Source organism: Canis lupus, chromosome 7 (genome assembly GCF_048164855.1).
Source record: "Canis lupus baileyi chromosome 7, mCanLup2.hap1, whole genome shotgun sequence".
NCBI classification, from domain to species: Eukaryota; Metazoa; Chordata; class Mammalia; order Carnivora; family Canidae; genus Canis; species Canis lupus.
Window position 1 is genome coordinate 24,099,630 of NC_132844.1, and position 27,118 is coordinate 24,126,747.

General features: G+C 42.0%; 1 protein-coding gene across 3 annotated transcripts in view; it reads left to right on the forward strand.

Moving 5' to 3' along the window:
* The window catches only part of GABRR1 (gamma-aminobutyric acid type A receptor subunit rho1), a 58,321-nt gene that overhangs the window by 6,253 nt on the left and 24,950 nt on the right, over positions 1-27,118 (forward strand). Inside the window, exon 2 of one of the 3 annotated variants that reach the window (XM_072832082.1) lies at positions 17,113-17,258. The exons of 1 other annotated variant lie outside the window; for it this stretch is intronic. In XM_072832082.1, coding sequence (XP_072688183.1) covers positions 17,137-17,258 — 122 coding nt within the window. In that variant the 5' untranslated portion in view covers positions 17,113-17,136. Of the gene's footprint in view, positions 1-16,711; positions 17,259-27,118 lie in introns of those variants that run through there. One more of the 3 variants, XM_072832083.1, reaches the window with a different exon arrangement.

The window sequence follows — 27,118 nt, forward strand, 5'->3', positions numbered from 1 at the left end:
AACAACAATGTGTTAGTTACTGGATTAGTAATCTGGGCCATTGGTGTGCCTGTGGTCCAAGTTTACTGCTTGCCTTGAGGTCATTGTGTCCTAAAACAAAGGCATCTCTCCTTTTTTACAGTACTCTTCTGTTTTGGTCTACTTCATGTTAACTAGTAGTCCACACGAAATTGGGCATCTAAATGGTTGTCATGGTTAGTCACATCTGTATTTCTGGAAAAGCTACCTTTTAATAAGCTATTGTTGGGTAATTGTTTAACTACCTGCAGCTGCCAGTTTTTATTGAGGTGTGCTTTACATGCAGGGAAAGGCACAGATCTTAATTAAGTATATAGTTCAGTGAGTTTTAACAAGTTTGTATACCCAGTCCCTTGCCTTCCTATCAAGAGACGGAACATTTCTGACACCTCACAAAGTTCCCTTATGCCTTATCTCCACTCAGCCCTGATGTCCACCTTCCCCCCACCCCCACCTCACAACCACGGTCCCGGGTTCTATCACCATTAGCTTTGTTTTGTCATTTCTAAAACTTCATATAAATGGAATCATAAGGCCTGTAGTCTTTTGTGTCTGGCTTTTTTCATTTTTTGAGATTGGCATATGTTTTTGAGATTCCTTCATGTTGTTGCAAAGTATCTAGAGGTCAGTCCTATTTGCTGCTCAGTGGTATCCCACGGTATGAATAAACCATGATTTCATGACCCAGTCTCCTGTTGATAGACAGTTAGATCATATTCGGTTTGGAGAAATAAAGTTTTTTATAATAATTATAATAAATAATTTAAATAATGATATAAGTAATAAATGTGTAACTTATAAATAAAGACGCTGACGGGTATGTGTATGTGCCTGACTTATCACGGAAACTCGCTCATCAAAGATACTCAACTAAAGTTCAGAGGTGACAAACTTGGGTGCGACTGGAACTGTAGATACTAGGGTGAGGGAGGAATTTGTGGAAGGTGGTAGAACAATGCAAAAAATACCAATTCCCATACTTTAAAAAAATTGTTATTTATTAATTGCAATCAAATGAAGAAAGTAAGCTTGGTTTGAAAATACATGTTTATAATTTAGAAATGAGTCACTCCTGATGAGCTATTAATTGTACCATTTTACAGTGGAGAAAATTCTTGGACTCTGTAAAATGGAGACACTAGTTCCTACCTCACAGGGGTTTTTCAAGAAGAAAATGAGAATGCGCACAAAGTGCCTGTCAGCTTAAAGCTCTACATAAGTGCAAAGCAGTAGAGCTGTCTGTGACAAATTCACACAGTTTTCCCTTGAAAAGACTACAGTGAAATATGTCACACGTGTCATGCCTTTTTTGTTTATTAACTCATTTACCTTCCCAAGAGACAAATACTGTTGCTACCATTCCCATTTTACAGATGAAGAACTTGAGGCCTGTGACAGAGGCCACACTGGTATAAACAGCATAAGTGGAATTTTAATCCACAGAATTGGCTCAAATCTGAGCTGTTACTATTGTGCCATCTGCCTTTCTAAAAAGATGCCATTATACCTCCTCCCAACAGCTCGCTTTACAATAATTGTCTTCATCCACAGCCTTTATCTCCTTGTGGGAGGGTTGCTATATTCAAATTTGTTGGCGTACTCTCTACAAGATATTACAGACGAAGCTGCAAGCTTGCCTAAAATCTCAGCGATTTCCCATGTTGGTCTTCCTGGAGGTTTGTAGTGAGACTGCCGGGTCAGCCATACTCTTAGCAAATACTCCATGTTTATGAAACAACCAGAACCACCCACACAATAGACAGATCCTGTGGGCTCCTACTTCAAGCCATCTTTCCCAGAACACACAGTTTGGTGTCCAGCTGAGGTGGGAAACACCCTGTAGCACTAGGAAGCATCCCCATACCCAAGGCCATTTGGTCATTTACTGGAATGTCTCTGTCCTCATCACCTGGACATTTGGCCTTGCTTCTTGTAGACCATGCTTGCACCTTAGGTGGCACTCCCTTGTGTCTGAGGCTGTGGATAACTGAGGTGGAAGGCATCTTGCATGACTGGGTAGGGATGGGGGAGGGAGGACGGGAAGCATAGCATTTCTTTATCTTTTTTTTCTTTTAAAATTACCGGGGACCATTCTTTTAAAAAAAGGAGGGAGCGCCTGGCTGGCTCAGTCAGAAGAGCATGCGACTCTTGATCTCAGGGTCATGAGTTTGAGCCCCAAGTTGGATGCAGAGATTACTTAGAAAATGCATAAATAAAGGGCAGCCTGGGTGGCTCAGCGGTTTAGCACCACCTTCAGCCCAGGATATGATCCTGGAGACCTGGGATCGAGACCCACATTGGGCTCCCTGCATGGAGCCTGCTTCTCCCTCTGCCTGTGTCTCTGCCTCTCTCTCTGTCTCTCATGAATAAATAAATTAAATCTTTAAAAAAAATAAATAAAAACTTTTAAAATAAAAGAAAACAAATAAAATACAATAAAATTACTGGGGACCACTAATACCTGCACATTGACCTGAAAGTTCAGTTTTTAAGTAGAATAATCATGGCTGTCTAAAAAATTACATGTCCCTAACACTGAGGTTTCAGGGTATGAGCTGCGGAAATTCTAAAGTTAGGTGCAACTTAGCAACTCCTGAAACTGAATATTCAACTCTAGAAGAACCAGCTGAGAGGACCACCTGTGCTGCTTTCTTTAGCATTTTCTACAGAATAATTAGAAGCAGGAGTCATGGCCTCCAAAACCACATCACCAGCAATTGGCTGGCTCTACCTTCAGCATTGACTAAAACAGGAAATTTGCAGTTGTACCTAAATGGAACTAATAAGAAAAGAACCTCCTACAACTTTGTAGACACTTGGAAAAAGCAACCCTAGACCAAACCACCCATCTGGACCTGTCTTCTGTTCATAAAGGAGGTAGATTTGGAGAGCACCAACACCTCCTCCAGCTGGAATGGTCATGGTTCTTTTTTTTTTTTTTTTGATTGATTGATTGAAGATTTTATTTAGGTAGTCCTGAGACCTCATGGTTCTAAGAGGTGCCATGAGTGGTCAAGGACTGCAATCCTCCACAAACCTGTCATTTATGTTCATGTTGGAACTGTCCTGGATATTCTCCTGTGGGATAGCAGGGTATGGAGCAAGAGTCAGGGTGATTTCCGAAGCCCCTAAAGAGAGCCCAATCCTGACAGTCAGAGGGCAGAAAGTAGACACAAATCTACAAAAAGCATTCATTTCATTGACTTTTAAGGCTCCCCAGTGCTTTCTTTCTTCTTAAAACAAAGAACCAAGTCATTTGAAAAAGTGGAGACAAATGCAAACTCTGTGAGGCAGAGTTTATTTTATTTATTTCATTTTTATTTCTCAATGAGAATGGAAAAATTCAAAGAGAGTGGAATTTATTTGGTGGCTTGTTTTAAGGAATGACATGCAACCAAAGTTAATCTGTGAGTCAAGACAGTCACATGAGAAAAAAAAAAGGAAATAGTCATGCATTCATTAAATTGCACAACCATGATGTCCTTCTTTTCTGCTGCCGAGTCACTCTAGGACTGTTGTTTATTTTATGGTAAGATTAAATTACATTCTTCCTTTTCTTCAAGAGCTGACCAGTTCCAAATGTGGCTTCTCATTCAAAGAATTCATTCTTACCACGGCCCTAAAGCCTTCATTCATACAAATCATTTCCCTTAAGTAGCAGGGAATAATCTGGAACTGATTAAAAGATCTAGGGTGTCTTCAAAATGCCTCGGGCAACATGTTATATGAGACGACTGTGTTACAAATAAAATCATTTTGTAGACCAGCCATTTCAGGAAGAGGGAGGAGTTAGTCAGTGGAAAAACACAAGCCCTGTCATCGAGAGCACAAGTTTTCCTGTTTATTAACCACGTGTCCTGTGGAAAGTAACTTAATGTCTTGAAGCCTCAGCTTCTCATCGATGAGGTAGACATGGGAATCTGCTGTGCCTACCTCCAGGGCTGGTTCTCAGGCCCAGTGGAACCATGGATTTATTAATTTTTTTTATTTATTTATTATTTATGATAGTCAGAGAGAGAGAGAAAGGCAGAGGGAGAAGCAGGCTCCATGCACCGGGAGCCCGACGTGGGATTCGATCCCGGGTCCCCAGAATCGCGCCCTGGGCCAAAGGCAGGCGCCAAACCGTTGCGCCACCCAGGGATCCCTGGAACCATGGATTTATATCCATGTTTCATAAATGCAACAGGACCATTCAATTGCAAACTGGTGTTATTCAGCAGTTGGGTCACTTTGGGGACGATAAAAGAAGTCCTTGTGTTTTGCATTCATCCCGCGGACCACATTATGCCACTGAGGGGACCCCACATCAACACCCCCTGTTCATCCTAGCCCACCCCGCGAAGGGCTCCAAACGGTCACTGGGGCTTTGGGCATAGCTTGATCTCACAGTATTTCCCCTTTCCTTCACCATGACTTACCTGGAGCTGCAACAAGCATATCAAACTCTCCATCAACAAGAAACTAGGGACTTTTTGTGAAGTTATATTGAACCTAGAAACCCGTGTGTTTTGGTTAAAGACAGCCGTGGAAACGATTTAAAAAAAAAAAAAAAAAGGCTGCCTTAACAATTTTATCATGATTCCAGCAGAGGGAGACAGGGCTGCACGGACTCCCCACAATATCGGAAGTAATCTACAGGTTTGCATCACAAACAGCTTTTCTTCCCTCTTTTCCTTTCTGATCAGATGACTTTAGTCATAATTTTACTATCCCTTGGTGGAGAAAATATATGACTAAAGGCCCTTAGTGGGATGCCTGGATGGCTCAGTGGTTGAGCATCTGTCTTTGGCTCAGGTCATGATCCTGGGGTTCTGGGATTGAGAACCCGAATTGGGCTCCCTGTAAGGAGCCTGCTTCTCCCTCTGCCTCTCTCTGTGTGTCTCTCATGAATAAATAAATAAAATCTTGAGGGAAAAAAGGCCCTTATGAATTCAGCTGCACTTCCAAAACACTTCCAAAATGGATTTGCATTGTATTGGTCACAAGAGCCACTAGGGAGGGCATTTGGAAACGGTGGCAAAGGCAGGTAGTGCATTCAAGTCTCCAGAGGCTTCACACCTGTGATGGCCTCCGCAGGAGGCTGAGCCCCTTATCACCCCTTTTCCTACTTGAATCACAGACCCAGTTTTGTTCAGGCATCTGCCCCTTCCCAGTTCAGAGGGGGATCCTGATTCATCTAAGTCAATCAGATCACACTCCTCCCCCCCCCTCCCCCGCCCCCCCCCCCCCAAAGTAATTGGTCTAGGGGTGGATTTAGGACCTTACTTGGTTGGCTCAAACTGAAGGGAAGGTCTTATCTTCCATACTCTGGGAAGAAGTCTTCTCTTTCTCTTCCATTGGATTTGAATGAGGAAACTTGTTGCTCTTGGCAGCCATATTCAACCATGAGTAAGGAAACAGAAAATACATCAAAGAATGAGGGAAGGAAAGAACCCAAGTTATTGCTGTTGGTTTTTAAGAAACTGAGTTTTTTTTTTTTTTTAAGATTTTCTTTATTTATTCATGAGAGAGACACACGCAGAGAGAGAGGCACAGACACAGGCAGAGGGAGAAGCAGGCTCCACGTAGGGAGCCCGATGTGGGACTCGATTCTGGGTTTCCAGTATCACACCCTGGGCCGAAGGCAGGCACCAAACCGCTGAGCCATCTGGGCTGCCCAAGAAATTGAGTTTTTGATGACACCACTAAGTTAATCAACCCTACAGCCTGGATTTCTTGTTATTGTGAAATAACACATTTCTGTTTAAGCCTGCTTGAGTCAAGCCTTTATTTTATTTTATTTTATTTTAGATTTTTATTTATTTATTCATGAGAGACACACCGAGAGAGGCAGAGACACAGGCAGAGACACAGGCAGAGGGAAGAAGCAGGCTCCCCGTAGGGAGTCCCATGTGGGACTTGATCCCAGGACCCAGGGATCTCGCCCTGAGCCGAAGTCAGACGCTCAACCACTGAGCCACCCAGGCGTCCCTTATCTTCCTTTTTGATTCTTTATTTCTCATTATTATGGTAAAATAATAAATGTTTCATGAATGCTTAGACAAATTATCTGGTGATATCCTGAGCAATCTCAAACACTTGGCCAAAATCCTTGGGACATTCAGCATTTGGTCTCCTTTCTCTGAGGCAACGTGTACTTCCTGCTTGACAAGTTCCAGTAGGAACCACAAGCAGATTTTTAAAATGTGATTTATTAGTTTAAATTGATTAGAGGTTATGAACATAAATTAGCAAAAAAGGGTTAGTAAGAAAAACACCTATGTAATCCCCCACCCTTGAAAAAGAGAATGAAGAAAGGCAGCACTAAAGATTCCAATTTTTTTTAACTACCATGGTTTGCTGTTTTAGATTACTTAAATTTTTCCCTCCATCAGATGAGAATTAGCAATGAGAGGAGTACTTACGACATACAGTATTTTCAGCATAGTGATGGACATCTTGGGTGACTTTGGATACATTTCGACTTGTACTGCAATCTCTCATTTGTAATAATCCCTCTAAATTATAGATCCATCTAGGACTAGAATAAATAATAAGTAATCGGGATCCCTGGGTGGCGCAGCGGTTTAGCGCCTGCCTTTGGCCCAGGGCGCGATCCTGGAGACCCGGGATCAAATCCCACGTCGGGCTCCCGGTGCATGGAGCCTGCTTCTCCCTCTGCCTGTGTCTCTGCCTCTCTCTCTCTCTCTCTCTGTGACTATCATAAATAAATAAAAATTAAAAAAAAAATAAGTAATCTATATGGTGCTATGTCAATGGAAGGAATAATTTGCAACAACCTCTTCAACAAGTGACCTATGGAAACCAATAAATAGTTTAAAATAAAAAGTAGTCAAGGGGCCCCTGGGTGGCTCAGGTGGTTAAGCGTCTGACTCTTGATCTCAGCTCAGGTCTTGATCTCAGGGTTGTGAGTTCAAGTTCTGTAAAAAGTAGTAAAAAATAGTGGTTCTCAAGAAACAGACTCTTAACTATAGAGAACAAACTGATGGTTACCAGAGGGGAGGTAGGTGGGGAGATGGGTGAAATAAGTAAAGAGGATACAAGAGTGCGCTTATCATGATGAGCACACAGTAATGTATGGAAGCATTGAGTCCCTCCCATCTGTCCGCCTGGACACAGCCCTGCCCTGAAACTATATTGTGCACCTGAAACTAATATAACACTATGTATTAACTATACTGGAATTCTAAAAAAAAAGAAAAAAAATTGTGGCCCTCAAACACTATTTCAGCCTGCCCAATGGAGATAAGACTACCTGGTGCCCTTGGGGAACACAAAAGGAGCCCATCAATCTATACAGGTACTGTATCTGGAAAAAAAAAAAAAGGCTTAGGATGCCTGGGTGGTTCAGGGGTTGAGCGTCTGTTTTTGGCTCAGGGAGTTATCCCAGGTCCAGGAATCGAGTCCTGCATCGGGCTCCCTGTGAGGAGCCTGCTTCTCCCTCTGCCTGTGTCTTTGCCTCTCTCTCTGTGTCTTTCATTAATAAATAAGGAGCAATTGATGATATTTTATATTCTCCTTAGAGAAAGAAGTTTAACACAGTGTGTGTGAAAACAAGTACCTAACCATTTTAGGCAGCAGATAATTAAGTGCTAAAGTTTGTGGTACAGGAGGATCCCTGAGTGGCTCAGTGGTTTAGCGCCTGCCTTGGGCCTAGGGCGTGATCCTGGAATCCCGGGATCGAGTCCCACGTTGGGCTCCCTGCATGGAGCCTACTTCTCCCTCTGCCTGTGTCTCTGTCTCTCTCTCTCTGTGTCTTTCATGAATAAATAAGTAAATAAGTAAGTAAGTAAGTAAATAAATAAATAAAATCTTAAACAAATAAATAAAGTTTGTAGTACAGAATAAATGCTATCAGTACACAGAGAGAGAGCTCAAGATGAGCTATTGTGGTCAGAGAGATTATTTTATAAAAAAGATGAGCTACACAGATGGTTTGGATTTAGATGAACTTTTAAGTTAAGAAAATTAGGGCAATTATGGTATTGTGTTTAAAAAGTAAATCAATGCTAATCAAAAATAGTTTTCATTTCAAACATTGTTGAAGGTTTTCCTAAAATATATCATTATGTGAGCATCTAAGATTATTTCCTATTTCTTGGAAGGCTCCAAAATGAAACTTAGAAAAAAATTTAAGTGCACTTATATATTTTCTTCCTTAGGAAATAAAAGTATTGGGCATTTAATAGGTTCATTATTCATTCACTAAATATTTATTGAGCACCTACTGTGAGCCAGCAAAGATTCTAAGTGATGAGCAAAGGAGATATGCCTCATTGATTATTGAAATCTTTGTTTTAATATATTTTTTAAAGATTTTATTTATTTATTCATGAGAGACAGAGAGAGAGAGAGTGGCAGAGACACACAGGCAGAGGGAGAAGCAGGCTCCATGCAGGACTCCAGGATCACACCCTCAGCTGACGGCCGCGCTAAACCACTGAGCCACCAGGGCTGCCCTAATGTTTGAAATCTTGTCCAGAGTAGTTAAAAGGGGAAAGATACAAAATCTAATTAGATGAGGTGGTTGGGGAGCTTCTCTGAAAAGGCTATGTTCAGTTGAGATTTAAAGAATGAGAGGAACCAGTCAGCCCTCTGGGCAGCAGAGGCAGCAGAGCTCCAGGCAGGCCATGAGGCTGAGTTGGAGTGGCCCACATGTATCAGCCAGGGTTCTCCAGAAACAGAACCAATAGGATATAGATCTTTGTTTCTACATATCTATATATTTATCTAACTACCTATCTATCTCCTACCTTATTTCAAGAAATTGGCTTATGTGATTATTAGAGCAGGCAAGTCCAAAATTGGTAAGGCAAGCTGGTAAGCTGGAGCTCTCAGGCAAGAGATGATGCTGTAGTCTTAAGGCAGAATTTCTTCTGGGAAACCACAGTTTTGCTCTTAAGTTCTTTCAGTTGATTAGATGAGGCCCACCCACGTTATCAAAAGTAATCTCCTTTACTTAAAAGCAACCATTGTAGACGTGAGCCACATCTATAGAATACGGTTCCCAGCAAGACCTAGATTAATGTTTGATTAAATAACTGGGTAGGGACGCCTGGGTGGCTCAGCAGTTAAGCATCTGCTTTCGGCTCAGGGGATGATTCTGGAGTTCCAGATTGAGTCCCACATTGGTCTTCCTGCATGGGGCCTGCTTCTACTTCTGCCTGTGTCTCTGCCTCTCTCTCACTGTGTGTCTCTCATGAATGAATAAATAAAATCTTTAAAAAAAAATAACTGGGTAGTATGGCCTTGCCAAAATGACACATAAAACTGACCATTAGCAAGAAAATGTCTAACACATCTAACACCATGTCCGGAGCATGATGAGATGAGGGAAGTAACCAGATAAACTTGGGAATCTGGGTGGGAATCTCAAGGCCAGGATACAGAGTTTAGGTTTTATTCAAAGTGCATTGGGAAACCACAGAACTGTATCAGCAGTGGTGGAGTGTTCATTCACCTTAGAGCCCCAAACCTGTATTTTATTCTGCTTTTTATACCTACTCACTGATAGTGGGATCCAAATTTACAAAGCAAATCACTTTGGCTGCTCTATGGAAAACACAGAGGATATGTCAGTCAGAATCCAGTCAAGAGGCAGAAACTACACCAGCGTTTTCAATAAGGAACATTTAATATGAAGAGCTGTTAACTAGATAGGTAGATGATTAACTGTTAAAAGGAGGAGAAGGCTCTATTGTGTATATAGATAGCAACTACAGAGAGCAGCCCCTGAATGAGGAAAAGGTAAAAAAGGAATTAAAGGAACAAACAAGGAATTTAGAAACTTAGAAGAGGTACTGCAAGCTTCCAGATTCAGACTCTGATGAGGTGTGGCTACTATAGGAACAAGCTGCCAGCCACTAGGGAGAAGAAACTTGCTGCGGGGCTGCTCACTAGAAGCACAAGAACCTCAGCTGCTCTGGAGAACAGGGCACCCTCTTCCCTTTGCTGCCACTTTAAAGAACAAAATCTAGAAGAAAAAATTCTCTTCTCTCTCCTCCAGACTTGCAGACTTTTTGGCGGAGCCTGGCATCATGTTGATTGGCAAAGGAGAAATGTGGTTTGCAGAGTCCAGCTCAAATATCACAAAGTAGGCCAATAAAGTGATATTGGGGCTGAGAGGCTATCAATTGATAACTGGTACAGGAGGCAAGAGTGGACTCATGAGACTGGACTAGGGTGGGGGCAGTGTAGCTGGATAAGTGGAATCATTAAGGTTATGTATTTGATGTAGATATGCAAAAAAAGCTAGCTTCCCTCCTTAATTATTCATAAGGAAAAATATTGAAAATAAGAAAATTCTGCAGTATGATTCAGGTTCTTGCAATTCTGGCTCTTGACTCCAAACTTGAAGTCTTATTGTCAGTATTTATTAATTCATTTATCTATGTAGTGAAAGAAATCAAGAACTCATAATAAATGGAGAGATTTTCCATGTTCATGGCTAGTTAGACTCACTATTGTTAAGATGTCAGCTCTTCTCAACTTGATCTATAGATCCAATGGAATCTCAATCAAAATCCCAGCAAGTTATTTTGGATATTAGTGAAGTGTTTCTGAAGTTTATATGGAAAGGCAAAAGATCCTGAATAGCCGTTAAAATATTGAAGAACAAAGTTAGAGGACTAATATTACCTGACTTCAGGATCTACTTTACAGCTACAATAATCATGACAGTGTGATATATTTTTTTTAATTTTTATTTATTTATGATGGTCACACAGAGAGGGAGAGAGAGAGAGAGGCAGAGACACAGGCAGAGGGAGAAACAGGCTCCATGCACCCGGAGCCCGATGTGGGATTCGATCCCGGGTCTCCAGGATCGCGCCCTGGGCCAAAGGCAGGCGCCAAACCGCTGCGCCACCCAGGGATCCCGACAGTGTGATATTTGTGAAGGAGTAGACCATAGATCAATGGAACAGAATAGAGAGACCAGAAATAGACCCATACAAATATAATCATCTGATCCTTGACAAAGAAGCAAAGGCCATTCAATGGCGAAAGGATAGTTTTTTCAACAAATGGTGCTGGAACAATATATCCACATGTGCACACACACGGGGAGAGAAGAAGAAGAAGAAGAAGAAGAAGAAGAAGAAGAAGAAGAAGAAGAAGAAGAAGAAGAAGAAGAAGAAGAAGAAGAAGAAGAAGAAGAAGAAGAAGAAAAAAAGTGTATCTAGACAAACACATCTATTCATGTAGCAAATATTTATTTATTGATTTCTACCAAGTGGTAGGCATCAAGCTTGTGATGATTCTCATGATGAAAAAAATATATGTGGATAAAATTCAGGCTCTGCTATCAAAAGGTATTATCTGGTGGTCTGTTAATCCTTGGCAATGTAGTTGTGGCTGGGGCAGCTATGGAACACTTGGCTGGGTTTGTTCAGACCCAAAGACTTAGAAAGTGGAAAGGTCAGTCCAGCTAATTAAGGCTTCTTATTAATCTAGATAACCCATCAATCATGAAAATTTAAAAATAGATAGTGGGCAGGCTCCAAATAGACTATTGTCGCCACCATATTAAATAATTAAGTAATTTAAGTGCTTTTGGTGTGACCTCAATACCAGCTGGCTTATGGATCAGTAATTCAACAGGGAAATGACACATTACATTACAGATGGGCTTGAAAAGACCGAGAGACCAGGGAATCTGACTGAACTAAAATAGCAGATGCAGAACAGGGGTGATGGCTGTCGATGCTCGCTGTAAATACCACCGCCTTCTTGGCATGCCTGATAGTAATGATCTGACTGACATTTTGTCCCCTCTTTGTCTTGTTTGGGTGCTCGAAGGGGCCAAGGGGGAAAAGAGTCTAGCAAAATGGATATTATATATATATATGTATATATTATAATTAATATATATATTAAGATTTTATTTATTTATGACAGAGTGAGAGAGAGGCGGAGACACAGGCAGAGGGCAGAAGCAGGCTCCATGCAGGAAGCCCCATGTGGGACTTGATCCCGGGACTCTGGGATCATGCCCTGGGCCGAAGGCAGTCGCTCAACCGCTGAGCCACCCAGGGATCCCAGCAAAATGGGTTTATAGGAATAAAAGTTGGGATTCATATCAAACTACCTGATTCCTGGGATGGAAAGAAAAATAGAATTTGGCAGACTGCTGATTGTTCCCCCAATTTTATTCTTCTGTTTTTACAAAAGGAAGGAGTTTTAGCTAGGCATAAGGTGACTCATCTAGAAACTGAAAGTCTCAGACTCCTCACTGTAGGAAATGGCCTACTTCTTGCCAGGAGAATGTGAATAGAAGTGATGAGTTCAACTCTTGTGTCACTTTCTTAAAAGGAAATTGCTTGCCTTTCGTTTTTTCTCTTTGCCTCTCCCCATGACCGGGGCAGCCCAACTTTAACCATGCACGTAAACACAGCACCCTAGAAAGGGATGACAAGATGGAACAAACATTGTATGGGGCAGACTTCCCCATTAACCTGGACCACTCGCCTCTGAACTGTTACGTGAGAAACAATATTCTATCCTATTGGTTTGTTGATCTTTGAATGTCTCAGTTATAGCAGTTTAAATTGTAGGATGGGCCATCCACTGAATAAATATGTACTTGCATCAGGAACTAAAAACAATTCTTCTGATTATTGCTTCATCCAAGTCATTTTTTTCTCTCTCATTCTCTTATCCCTAATTCCTTACCTTGCAAGTTTCAGTCCAATGCTAGGAAACGACATTTAGGCACTGAACTCAGAGCCAGAGCAAAACTGGTGTGCATGTAGCTAGAGAATGTTCCAGAGTGAGTAACTTGAAAACAGTTGATGAAGACCTAGGGCCATTGTCTTGGAGCAGCCAGAAGCAAGGTGTCTGAAGTTGACTGTCTTGGTCAGGGAGTGTTGGGCCAGTTCTGAGGGCTGGAGGCAAGGGGACATTTCAAGAGCCTAAAAGAGGCAATGAAAAAGCAAGTTAGGGGTGCCTGAGTGGCTCAGTTGATTCAGGGTCTGACTCTTGATTTCAACTCAGGTCTTGATCTCAAGTCGTGAGACGGAGCCCCACATCGCACTCCATGCTCAACAGGGAGTCTGCTTGAGTTTCTCTCTCTCCCTCTGCTCCTCCCCCTGCTTGCACACTCATGCACACACACACTCTCTGTCTCTCTCTCAAATAAATAAATAAATAAATAAATAAATAAATAAATAAATCTTAAAAAAGAGAGAGAGAAAGAGAAGAGACTGGTGTGCTGAATAAAGGAAAAGGAGAATTTGGTCAAAAACAGTGGTTTTAAAAATTGCTCTGGAAATACTATACTTTAGTAAGTCAGTCTAGGTCCTCAATAAGTCTTGGATCATGATTTCTAATTCCTCTGCCTTCCTGAATCTGGATGTTAGCCTCAGCTGGTTCTCTCAGGCCACATGTCATCTTTACAAATATCTCTTATGTCCTTATCTTGCAAAAATGGCATGGATACTCTCTGCAGTAGAGTCACATGGTGTTAATGGTGTGTGTGTGTGGGGGGATATTTATTAAAAGCACTTATAAGTGGGGAAGTAACAAAGTGCACATGACTTTCTGAGCCTTCATGATCTCCCCAAGAGGGGTACTTGGGCAGGGTATTGGTTGGCCAAGGCCAAATGCAGAAAGGGTTCTACCATTGGCGCTTCCTGGTGGGGGAGGTGGCCTTGTTGGGGAGGTTGGGCATCTAGCCTCAGCCTGTCCTCCCACTGAGCTAACTCAGACCTGTTGAGCCAAATCTCTGCTAGGCTACTGAGAGAAGGTAGGAAATGCATATTTGAAGCCATCTGGATTTGTTTTCTTTGGTTAAGTCCAGGGTCCTCTAAATAAGAAGGAAATGCATTTTCCAATATGAGCATCAAAGAGTCATTTAACAGACCCTTCAATGCCTTGTTGGCCTGAAAAATTTTATGTACTCAATCCCAGAATCTTTCCCTTTTGCCACTTTGTTTCTTCAGATGGGCGAGTCACTACCAAGTGAATAATCATTCTGTGCTTGCACTGACTTCTGGAGACGTCACATATTGTCTTTATTTCTAGATGTTGAGTTATTTTCAACATCTACTCACTAACTATTGTTAAAAGACAATTTATATAAGAAGAGTTAACACAACTCTATAAAAATGAACACATGTCAAAATTTTTATTTATCTCATTAATTAGCAAGAGGACTGGTAAGATGTGACAACTAGTTCATATGAGGATTTGATTTATAGAGATTTATATTTCTTATTGGACAAAAGGAATAGTTTGCATAGCTATGGACAGAAAAAATGTATTACTTTCAGCTTTTTACATGTTAATATCTACTTGCACAGAGTTGTAAAATAGCCTGGTCAAAGACAATCAAAGGCCACATCCCTATAGGGTGAGATAATCCCTAGAAGGTCCACTGGACAAGGTTTAGCATTTGATTACAAGGACACCCAATAATCTCTTTTGCCCATTTCAATATCTGACAGTTTCTCCTGGCAGACTTCCTTCCCCTTTGATCATATACAATTTCAAGATCATTCTAGGTCATTAAAAAAGCTGGTTTCAGGACGCCTGGGTGGCTCAGTGGTTAAGCGTCTGCCTTCAGCCCAGGGTGTGATCCTGGAGTCCTGGGATCGAGTCCCACATCAGGCTCCCTTCATGGAGCCTCTTTCTCCCTCTGCCTGTCTCTGCCTGTGTGTGTGTGTGTGTGTCTCATGAATAAATAAATAAAATCTTAAAAAAAAAAAGAGCTGGTCTCATTAGGTTTGGCTGATGTACTTAGGTGCATTGAGATTGTTGATTGATCAGAGAGGCCTCCTTCAGCTTGCTTTGTGAAATCTAGAGTCATACAGTATTAAACAGTCCCAAATTAACTTCTGTCTGGGAATGTTCATAAAGAATCTGAGACTGAACTCTGAAAAGCACATCTTATTTGCTGTCCCAAGACACTCCACCAAACTTTAGCTACCTTTACATTTGGGCAAATTCTTCTCTTCTTGAGGTTTCAAAAAACATAACAATGGCTTCCCTTCCTTACTACCTATCAGGCTGGACTCTATAAACTGTTTCAGGCCACGTTTCTTGGGAGGACTTTGTAAGCATTGACTCCATAATTACAGCCAAATTTTGTTCTTTATTCCTTTTAAGTTTTTAAAAAAGATTTTATTTTTGGGTAATCTCTACATCCAATGTGGGGCTCGAACTCACAACCCCAAGATCAAGAGTTGCATGGTCTACCTACTGAGCCAGCCAGGGGGTCCCCAAAGTTTGTTCTTTAAAATGGCTTGTCACATCCAGTCAAATCAACTATAATATTCCAGGCAAGGCCTTGATGGCATAACGGAGTCTTCTAATTATATCTGGTAAAAAGGAGGACAGATTCTTATTGAACATAAACAATTATATTGAAAAGTATAGAGACTAGGTAAGTTTCTGAATTCTGAAGAGGGTAATTAATTGTGTCAGTGAGAACCATATATCATTTTAAATGTTTCATTTTAGGTTTACAACAGCACAATTTATAAAATTATTGTGAATTACATATAGCATAAGAAGAAAAAGGAAAGGCTTCCTTGTACAACCAGTAAATAGGACATTAAAACAAATCAACAGTAATCCAAATAATCTCAATAAAACTTCCTGTACCAATTTGTTCAGTCTTATGTAATTAATTCTCATTCTGATGGATGCTGGGTTAGCAGTTTCATGAAACTGTCTGCTTCTCAACTATAAAGAGTCCTGGAAATCCTAAGTTCCAGCATTATGCTCCGAAAGTTATCCATGTCAGCTGAGACTTAAAGAGTCAATAGATTGACTGACCTATCGATTATAGCAGTCCTTGAACAAGCATTAGAGATAAATAAAAACTATCTATGATGTTTAAAATATTCAACTGAGTAAATTTTGAAGATTTTATTGGCTTTGTTCAATGATTCATGAATCAGGCAACATCTAATCTAGCAGATAGAAAGGAGCTCTGAGGACCTATATAAAATAACAGATTTGTATAAGCAGAAGGGGTGGGACAAGGAAGTTATACTAGACAAAAAAGTGGACTGGTTAGGGGTGCCCAGGTGGCTTAGTGGTTAAGCATCTGCCTTCTGCTCAGGTCATGATCCCAGGGTTCAGGGATGGGGATCAGTGGGGAGCCTGCTCCTCCTTCCCACTTGTGCTCTCTCTTGCTATCTCTCTGTCTCTCAAACAAATAAATAAACAAAATCTTAAAAAAAAAGTAGACTGGTTATTGCAACATTACTTTCCTTTAGGGGATGGTAAGGTCTCTATTAGGCAGATTATTAACTAGTGCTAATTAGGTGACTTCTGATTGACTGGTTTAAGATTCCATTTCTAGGAGGGCTGAAACTAAGTCTTGGTGACATGGAACTTATCATAAGTGACTCCATTTTGGACCCATTGCTCTTAACATTAGATAATACAGGCTTAATGGCTATTGCTAATTTATTATTGGTATTTTTTAAACATGAAAAGTCTGATGAAGTTCATAATACAAATAATACAGCTAATAAGAAAATTTGGTTCTTTCTGTGCAAAACAAAGACAAAAAAATCCTCTCCCTCCAGCCCTCCCAACCTCAATCATATAGACAACCTGCCCAGGTAGGAAGCCATGAGGTTTTGTGGCTTCAGCATAGGAGGGATTGGGGGCGGGGAGTTGTACAAATCCAGCCCTCAGCTAAAGCAAATAATAATGGCTGGAAGCTTAAAATAGATCCAGGGAGGAGCTCATTAACTTAGTATAGGAAGCAGTTCAGTATTTCTGGCATTTCTCATTTTGGAAATTGCTTTGGTCCGTTTTCCTTCTATTCATTTGAACCAGAAAATACAGATCTTTTACTAATATATTCACCACATCTAATGATGAACTAATCTAGACTGGATGAAATAATTGTTCAACAGGAACACAGGACTTCAACCTCAGTTCAGAAAATCCCTGACATCTGACGTAGGAGGATTTATAGGTTTAGTGGAAATTGCTTTCTCCTGCTCTCCAGATTACATACTGTGGGTTTATTTATTTATTTTTTTGCATGAGTAAACATCCTTGGAATAATGAACAGACCAATAATGTCTTAAGAGAGAAAAAAGAACATCCTTTTCCTTTTTGCTGTTTCTTGAGAGAACCATTTGGATTTGGAAACCCATGCTGGCTGTCCAGAATATGAAAGTTGGCGTCTTCCTTTTGTGGTGGGGATGGGTTTTGACCACTGAAGGCAGACAGCACTGGCAAGGAAGAGAAGCACACGAGATGTCTAAGAAAGGCAGGTGAGTGGACTCCTGGGGATAGAGCCTATGGTATTGTTCTGGAGTCCTTTCCAGCATATCGTGTTTTATGTGGATGCCTTTCCCCACCTTTTCCTTTTGTTCCCCTGCTCCCTCTCTTTTTTTTTTTTCCCTGCTCCCTCTCTTTTAGGAAGTTAGAATTATGCTGTTGTTTTTTTAATGATGCCAGATCAGATATACTGTTATTACTGCATATTCCTAAATCTCTTATGAATCATCCTAGGGGAAAGATAGACTCTGGAAAAAAGAATACATGCACCTTGTTTAAAAAAATTAAGGGCAATTATTTGATGTCTGCATTCTATGTTGGAATAAATCTGCAAATTCTCAAATAACTAAAGGGGTCTCTAATTAGTGAGAATGATCTTGTTAGTTCTAACTATTTCTGCTAGATTTGTGGGTCCCTTTTAACATCTTTTAAAAGAAAACCAGGCAGCTTTCTTCAAGCTGTATGGCTAGACAGATCATTAGATTGTCCCCTACTAATAAATGGGGGAGGGAGGTGCAGGGATAGACCTGCTTGCAGACCTGCTGCTCACTCATCATCAACGGTACGTGCTGCCCTCCCGGGACTAGCATCTGAGGCAGCAGCTTAGGCAGAGGCCCCTTTGGCACCTGTACCCACTCAAGCAGCATTGATGGCAGCGCTGGTCGTTAAGTGCACATCTGCTTGCCCAACATTCATCAATAAAATAGCACAGAGGGAGGAAACCTGACCCATCTCTCTCTTTACTGATGAGGAAATAGAGGCAGTAAGGGCATTCTTGCCTCTCAGTTCTTTGTCAGCCTTAGGTCCAAATTAAGCTTTGAGTCTCTTTATCTCTGGATATAAATATGAATAGAGGTCAGAAATATCAATTAGTGTGAAAGGAAACCCAGCTTTTTGCAGATCAGGGCTAGTGAGAGGGCTGGGTGGGTGGCTGACTCTTCAGTGTCCCCCTCCTGGAGTTGAGAGCCCTCCACACACGGGCTCACAAGCAGCCAGCTACGGCTCACAGCACTTGTTCCAGGTGCTTTACGACATCACAAAACCAGGAGCTGAAATACCCCAGGATCATGGGAAGTCCTGGGCACTGAGACTGCCGTGTACAAGCCACATGCCCTGGTTCTGTCAGAGTCAGAAGTTGCTTGGGCAAACAGTGGAATCCGTGGAGCGGTACAGCCATAGAGATTATCTGGACCAAATGTGCTCATGAGGATTAAAAGCAACCACAACGACAAACCCTATTGGTTGTCATCAGAAACTTCTCAGCCTCTCCCCTAAGCCAGAGTTGCAGTGGCAACCTATTGGTGAATACCAGGGATGAAGAGAAGTCCTAGAGAGTGAAATAGATTTTCTTTAAAAAATATTATTTGGGGGGCATCCCTGGTGGCTCAGCAGTTTAAGTGTCACCTTCAGCCCAGGGCATGATCCTGGAGACACAGGATCAAGTCCCACGTCAGGCTCCCTGCATACAGCCTGCTTCTCCCTCTGCCTGTGTCTCTGCCTCTCTGTCTCTGTGTGTGTGTGTGTGTCTCTCATGAATAAATAAATAAAAATCTTTTAAAAATTTTTAAAAATTAAAAAATATATTATTTGGGGCACTGGGTGATAAGGTCAGTTAAGCACATCATTCGGTTTTGGCTCAGGTTGTGATCTCAGGGTCATGGGAGCAACCCAGCAGGATGGAGCCCCATGTGGGAGCCTCTGTGCTCAGAGAGGAGTCTGCTTCAAGATTCTCTCCCTCTCCCTCTGCCTCTCCCCTTGGTTCTCTTTCTCTCTCAAATAAATTAATAAACAACCTTTAAAAAAATTTAAACATTATTTAAAAGAACTTTCATTTTTTATTATGAAAGTCATATGTGACTATTACTTAACATTTTCTTTTTTTAAGATTTTTATTTATTTATTCATGATAGACATAGAGAGAGGGAGAGGCAGAGACACAGGCAGAGGGAGAAGCAGGCTCCATGAAGGAAGCCCGACGCGGACTCCATCCCGGGACTCCAGGATCACACCCTGGGCCGAAGGAAGGTGCTAAACCGCAGAACCACCCAGGGATCTCCTACTTAACATTTTCAAAAATGGGAAAGATGTTTTAAAAACACAAAAATCATTCATAATCCCCAAACCCAGAAATTTATGAGTGTTAACATTGCTAGCATTTTTGTGTATTTTCTTTCAGCTTGTCTTTTCTTTTTCTTTTTCTTTTTTTTTTTTTTTAAGATTTTATTTATTTATTCATGAGAGACAGAGAAGCAGAGACACAGGCAGAGGGAAAAGCAGGCTCCCTGTGGGAGCCTGATGTGGGACTTGATCTCAGGACCCCGGGATCACGACCTGAGCCAAAGGCAGACGCCCAACCCACTGAGCCACTCAGGTGCCCCCAGCCTTTAATTTCTAAGCACATACTGACTATTAACTAGTCTGAGATTATTCTATATATATAGTTACATTTGTAACCTTAAGGTATTGAATGATTTTGTCTGCATGTTTAATTATATACAGTCTACATAATTATCATTTGAATGACTACATTATAATGTATAAAAATGCATGATTTATCACCATTTAAGCAGTTTCCTCTGTATTGTGGACTTTTAGTTGCTTCCTTTGTTATTATAAATATTGTGCACGATTATCTTTGTACATTAGGATTGTCTACAGACAGGATTTTCTTTTGTAAAATAAGCTCTATGCCCAACACGGGGCTTGAACCCACAACCCTGAGGTCGAGAGTCACGCGCTCTACTCACTGAGCCATCTAGGCAATCCTACGTATATGATTTTTAAATTTGGATAGACTCCTGGAAGTGTACTGGGTCAAATGGCACAAGAACTTTAAAGCTACAAATATATTTGGCCAAATTGCTTTCCAGAATGGTGGACCCAACTTCTATATCCGCCAGCCAGGTGGTTTTATTTTTATATAGCCTACATTCTTAAAGGGCTTACTTAATTTCATCCAGATTCTCAACTCTTAAATTGCTAGTTATTTGTATCCAGGTTTCTTTTCAATTTATACTAATGAAATGGGAAGCAAGGTGTGAGGGCAAGGCAAGTGAGATGCCTGCGGTGCAAGGTAGGCACTTTAAGGAGGCACTTGCATGGTCTGAGAATGGATGCCTCCTTAGGTTTTGTTCCTCACTTCCTCGCTCTAGTCTCCACTCTGGCAAATAACTCAAGTACTGTTTCCCAAGATCTCCATAGGAGGCACATCCAGGTGGGACCTTCCTCATAAATCATGCTTGGTAAATATGAGAATGCCACGGCACTGGGTAATGTTTCTAGAATGGGTCAATAGTTATTGTCTCTTCCTCCTCCCTGAAAGAATGGAGGCATAACCTACCTACACCACAGGCCATGGGACAAATGCCAGCTCTTGCTCTGGGCAGGCAAACTGATCTATCAGAAGCAGCAAGAATTGTTCTCATACTTGCTTTGGCATGCTAAAAAATTCAAGTTTATTCTGAAAGTAAAGTGGGTCTGAATAGCTTCAGCTGGTTTCCATTTTGGAGAGCTCACACTGGTGTCAGTATGGTAGAAGGATGGAAAGGGTGCTAGAGAGGAGTCAGAGAAAGTAATCCAGAGCCTATGCCTTAACCCAGGTGAGAGGTAGTGAAAGCCTGAAATAGGATATTAGTGGAAAGAACAGTGCGGGGGTGGGGGTGGAGGAATGGATCTGAGAGCTTTAAAGAGCTAGAATCATCAGAATTAGACTGGGTGGTAGACTAGCAGGTATTTGAATTGTGTGACCTGGTAGAGGGTGGTGCCAGGGAAAGGAGAGCAGGATGAGGAGCAGATTTGGGGCAAGAGGTGTTCATTATGAACACGTGGACCTGGATTTGCTTTCACAGATGCTAAGAGATAGCTGTCTAATTGGAGGCCTATAGGTCTGCAGCTCATGAGGGAAATCGGGCTTGGAGATGTAGACTTTTTTTTTTTTTTAAGATTTTATTTATTTATTCATGAGAGACACAGAGAGAGGCAGAGACATAGGCAGAGGGGAGCCTGTTGTGGGACTCAATCCCAGGACCCCAGGATCATGACCTGAGCCAAAGGCAGACACTCAACCACTGAGCCACCCAGGCATCCTTGGAGATGTAGATCTTATAGGAGTACTCATAGGTGGTGGTGGATGAGGTGACCCAAAAACAGCATGTCACATGAAATAAGAATAGGATCAAGGAAGAATCTTATGGAAAAGCAACATTTAAGGAGAGGAAAGAGGAAGAAGCCTTGGTGAAGGATGCTGGAAAATGAGGGACCAGAGAAATAGCTGTGTGACTGGAATTGAGAGGTGTCATAGATGCCAAGAGAGCCATTTATTTAACAGTTGTCAAATGCTCCTTAAAGGGCCAGCACCACACCCAGCGATGGGTGCTTCATCAATGACTAAATCAAATACAGCTTTTGCCCTCCAGAGGCTTACAGACTACGGAGGCATTCCAGGGAAGTGTCAAGGATTTCCAGAAGGAGGGAGAGAACAATAGGGTCATATTACACAAAGATACAGCCGCTAAGATCCACTGAGGACCTCAGAGAAGAGTGGCAGTGTGTTGAAGAGTGGGATGGGTATAGGTAACTTAGACGAGAAATTCAGCTGTGAATGGAAAGGCTGCAACTGATGAGGGTGAGACAGAGCCAGCTGGGTAAGAGCTCTCAGGCCAGAGGAGATGCAGCAGGTTCACATGCTGATGAGGGAAGGTGGGAGAAAGGCAATGATGATGATGATGATGATGATGATGATGATACATGAGATACTCACTGTCAAATCCCTGTCCTGACAAAGCACAAGCCAATGAATTATGGACTGGGTCTCTGACTGTCCTAAATATCTTGGAATTTGATTTTCTCCTGAGTAAGTAGTGTTCTCTCTTCATCTTGTCCTTTCATTCTCCAGATAGTTTGCTTAAACCTTTGATTCTCCTCTTTGTGCTGCTGGGTCTTGTCCAGTTCTGACTAATGGTTTCCTGAGACCTATACTTAGGTTTCTTCCCATGCTGATGACATCATTTCCTTTCCTTTTTGTCCTGCTCACTTCTTTTGCTGCTCCAATGCTTACCAGAGATGTCACCTTCTGAGGAGCCTTCATTGGCCTTCCTCCACCCCGCCTCTCAGTCTCAACTGGGCAACTTACTTCAAGGCTTCCACAGCCCCCGTCCAGCCCATCTCAGAGGACTAATCTCTCAACATTAGCACTCACTCCTCATCTGCCTCAGCTTCTAGACTATCAGCCTCCTGAGGGCTGTATTAGTCTACTGGGGCTGCCACAATAAATTACCACAGACTGAGTGGCCTAAACAATAGACAGTGATTCTCTCACGGGTCTGGAGGCTAGAAGCCCATGATCAATGTGTCAGGAAATTTGGTTTCTGGTGAAAGGCTTTCTTCCTGGCTTGTAGACAGCCTCCTTCTTGCTATGTCCTCAAATGGCCTTTTCTCTGTGGAAGATGCATCTCTAGTGTCTTCCTCTTCTTGTAAGGACACCAATCCTATTGTATCTGAGCTCCATTCTTCTGAACTCATTTAACCTTAATTACCTGCCTGAAGACCTATCTCCAAATACAGTCACACTGGGAGTTAAGGCTTTAACATATGGATTTGGGGGCGGGGGCACCGTCCAGTCCATAACAAGGGCTCAACTTGTACCTTTATCCTTGTCACCCCAAGTTCGAGTACGATATCTGGTACATAATAGATACTCAAGGAATGTTAAGCATAAATAAATGAGTGCATTCTAATTCTTGCTCTTTCTGTACTTCATTCATCCAACAAATTTATGTATTCACTACATTATGCTCCAGGCACTGTGCCCAAGGCTTGGGAAGCAATGGTGATCCCTTGAGATGCTGACAATTCAGTAGAGGTTACAGACATTAATAAAATAATTTTTACAGAATGTCAGAATTTCAAGGACCCTAGAAATCCCTTCATTTAAAGATGAGAAGAGCCCCAAAATATAAAATGCTTATGCCAAGGTCATGCTACATCCCCTCAGAATTCATACCGCTTATTTCTCTATGTCCAGGGCCCTCCTCTCACCATCATCATGTGAAAACAGGACATTATATTGATGAATGTAAGATTCAGGTTGAACCATATGAAAATGTTTTTCTAGGTCAAAACCATTGAATGTCAGCCATTTTATGTAGTTCAAATATTTTCTTGCTTAATTTAGCAATCTTATAAAGTTAGTATCATTTCCCCATTTTATATAAAACTGAGGCATAGAAAGATCAAATAACCTGCCCAAGGTTCATGACTAGTTTGTGGCTATCCTGGGATTCACACTGAAGCCTGACTGATGTCAAATCTGAGCCCTTTCCTATACTGTAATCTGCCTCATTGAAAAAATTTCACCTCAAACAAGTGATTGTGACTTGTGATTACTGTGATATCAAGTCTTGTTATAGGCTTTTACTATCCTCTTTTCTGGGCCTGATCTTATTCCATTTCCAGGTGCAAGGGCAGGAGGTAGGGGTAGGTAGAGAAGTTCACTCAATAACTTCACTTACCAAATATGTTGTGAGCTATCTCGACAAACTCTTTGTTTTCTGGCCTTTTTTTTTTTTCTGGTTTTGTTTTTTAAAAATAGCTGGTTATTTAATTAGTGATGGGAATTCCACTTAAAAGATATTTACTGAGATTCTAAAGTGTTCAAAGGCACATAGGTACATAGTGAATAGAATATGATCAGTAAACAAAGGTTGCTCATAAAGCAGGTAACATTGGAATTAGAGACAGATTTGTACAAGTTAGAAAGTAGTTAAAGAACTATAATAAATGGGAAAAGTACAGCCTCAGAATCCTGAGAAAGAGAATAGGTGGGGGAAAAAATCAGAGCTTTAAATTAAAAGAAAGTAATCCAGTGTCTTCAAGTGGGAAGGCATAGGGAATTTATGTTGGGACGTATGTACAAGAGAAAAGAGATGATCTAGGTTGAGATTTTAGCTGAGAAGCAGGGGGACAGACATGACCTTTTGTCCCCTCCAAGGGCAACAGCATCCCAGGGCTTTGTGCTAAGGACCTGCCTCACGTTGATGGGAACAGGATTCAGGCATGGTGGCAAGAAGAAAGTTTGATCAAATGACCCTGAGTTAGGACATGGAGATAGGATCAGAAGCCACGTTGAAGCTGGGCTGGTCCCACCCACACCAGACATGAGCCCTGCTGGCTTTTGATTCCAGGTAGTTCAGGTCCCCCACAGGTGTGCAGACCTCAGGTGTCAGGGAGTGTTCCCACCCTGTATTAGTCAGGGTTCTCCAGAGAAACAGTAGGGGGCATGTAAATGTATCTATCTATCTGTATATCCAGCATTACATAGATATATTGTGCGACACAGATGTAGTATAATGTGTATGTATGTATGGAGAGAGAAGAAGGAGGAGGATTTATTTATTTGAAAGAATTGGCTCATGTGGTTGTGGGGGCTACCAAGTCTGGAAATTCAGCAGGAGTTGATGCTGCAGCTCAAGTCTGAAGGCAGTCTGGTGGTAGGTTTCCCTTTCTCAGAGGATCTCAGCCCTTTCTCCTAAGGCTTTCAAATGATTGGATGAGATCCACCCACATCACGAAGAGCAATCTGCTTTGCTTAAAGTCTATTGATGTAAATGTTAATCACATCTTTAAAAATATCTCACTGCAAGATCTAGGTTGGTGTTTAACCAAGAACTGGGTACCATGGCCTAGCAAAGTTGACACATAAAATTACCCATCATATATTCTTAGAGGTTATGGTTTGAAAAGCAGTTTATTGGTTACTTACCCCAAAATCCACCTAGTAAGAAATCAAAAGAAATAAACTAGTTTCTCTCAAAGGAAAACACGGAATACTTATTCATTATGTGCAAAAATCCACAGCCTCTATAGCAATTCAAGAAATATAAGTAACATTATGGTACCATCCTTATTAGATAAATAAAAATTAAATGCACACATGCACACACACACACACACACCCTGTACTGCTGTGTCTGTGAGGAAACCAAAACTGTATTTGTAGGGATCTGCTGTGCCCTGACCCTTCCTATATTGCCATCCACCCACAGGGCTAGAGCTATAAGGTACCTCTAGTACCTTAGGGACAATATGCCTTCTGGAATAGGCTTGAAAGGTCTCCAAGCTCCCCCATGGCCCAATCCCTTATCTCACAGCAGAGTAAACAGAAACGGACAGAAAGCAGAAATGTGTTGTGTTCTCTCATCAGCCAGAAAAGCTGGGTCTTGAGAGTGTGCTGGCTTCCTCACTGGCAGGTGTCCTTCCTGCTGCACCATATCATTGCCTCAAAGAGCAACATGTACACAGTCTCATAGCAGCCTTCCTCGGGGTGGGCACACTGGAGGGTAGCCCCATGTTCAATCTTGGGTAAGCAGAGGAGCAAACTCAGCGGGTCTGGCCCATGTCTCCTCCTTATTGCCACACTGGCCTCCTTGCTGCTCCTGGGGCACACCGATCAGCCCCACCTTATGGCCTCTGTCCTCGCGAGGACTCTGCTGGGAGCACTTTCTCCCATTGGCAGGTTGCTCCCTCATCTTCTTCAGGTCTCTGCTGGATTGTCACTTCCAGAGAAGTGTTCCCTGGCCACCCCTATAAGACAGCCAGCTTAGTACCCACTCCCAAACCCTTACTCTACTTGCCATCATAGCCCTAAATTTATGTTCCCATGAGGTAAGATGGAGCCCTGGATGTGTGTCCATGAGGATTTCCTTTGAAGTTTTGGCCTGGGCAGCAACAGTTATAGGCAACCCCAAGAATCCATCAACAAAGCTCCTAAGCTAGATGGGACAGTGATAAGAAGACTGGCTCCAAACAGTAAGAAGCCAGACCTGGAGCTGCCACATACTCCATGACTTGGGACAAGTCACTTGACATCCTCAAGTCTGTTTCTTCTGTAGAGTAGAGTCGGTTATGTCTGTCACCTCAGGGTTATTGTAAGGACTGTGCAAGCTGAAGTATGGAAGGTGCTTTGACTACTGTAAAGCTCAGTAAACCCCTAATGATCCTGGGCCTCACCTATGTCATCTTGTGATGGGCACCAATAAGAAACTCTCCTGCAGACCCTCATTCCACCAGGCACCCCTTAGGGCTCCTCACTGCTTGGAGGATGGTTACGCTATGCACACCACCCGGATCTGCCAATTGGAGGCCTCACCTAGGGAAAGGAAATCCGTTTAGGATGTCTTGCTCTGTCTGAGCTCTCATTGGTGTAATGCTATCGATGTGATGGGACACAGTAAGTTCCTAAGTTGTCTTTGTAATCAAAGTTCTAGCCCACGGCCAGGCATCATCCTGGAGCTTACTTCAGCAACTTTCATGCTACCCTTTTTCCTTCTTTGTCAATCTCAAGAAAGCATTTTCTCACCCTCAGTTCTCTGGCCTCTCTCTTATTTTCCAGATTTTTCTCTGCTGCAGAATCCTTGTATTTCCTGAGCGGTAATTCATCCTGGTCTGTAGACTTGAGTTCTATTTAAACAAAAATTAGAGCAGTGGTTCTCAACATTGGCCGAGGAGGTTTGAAAGCTATTGATGGCTGGGTCTCACCCCTGTTGTGGGTGTGGCCTGGAAGTTCCTTGGGTGACCCCAAAGTGCAGTTGAGCTGAGAAACCCCTAGTTAAGTGATCCTATGCCTGCATTTTTGCTATGCTGGGCAGCAACTCATTCATTTTACTGCTCCCTCCCTAATGCAGAGGCCAGTCTCTTTGAAGGAGATTGGATTCTGTTAGCAGAGTCTCAGCCTTACCTTAATCGTTTGCTAACATTGCTGCATCTCCTCCCAGCAGCATATTTCCCTCTGCACACTCTGCTGGCTCAAAATACAACTTTAAGGAAAGTTGGTTGTCTTTAGCACCTTTCTTAAGTA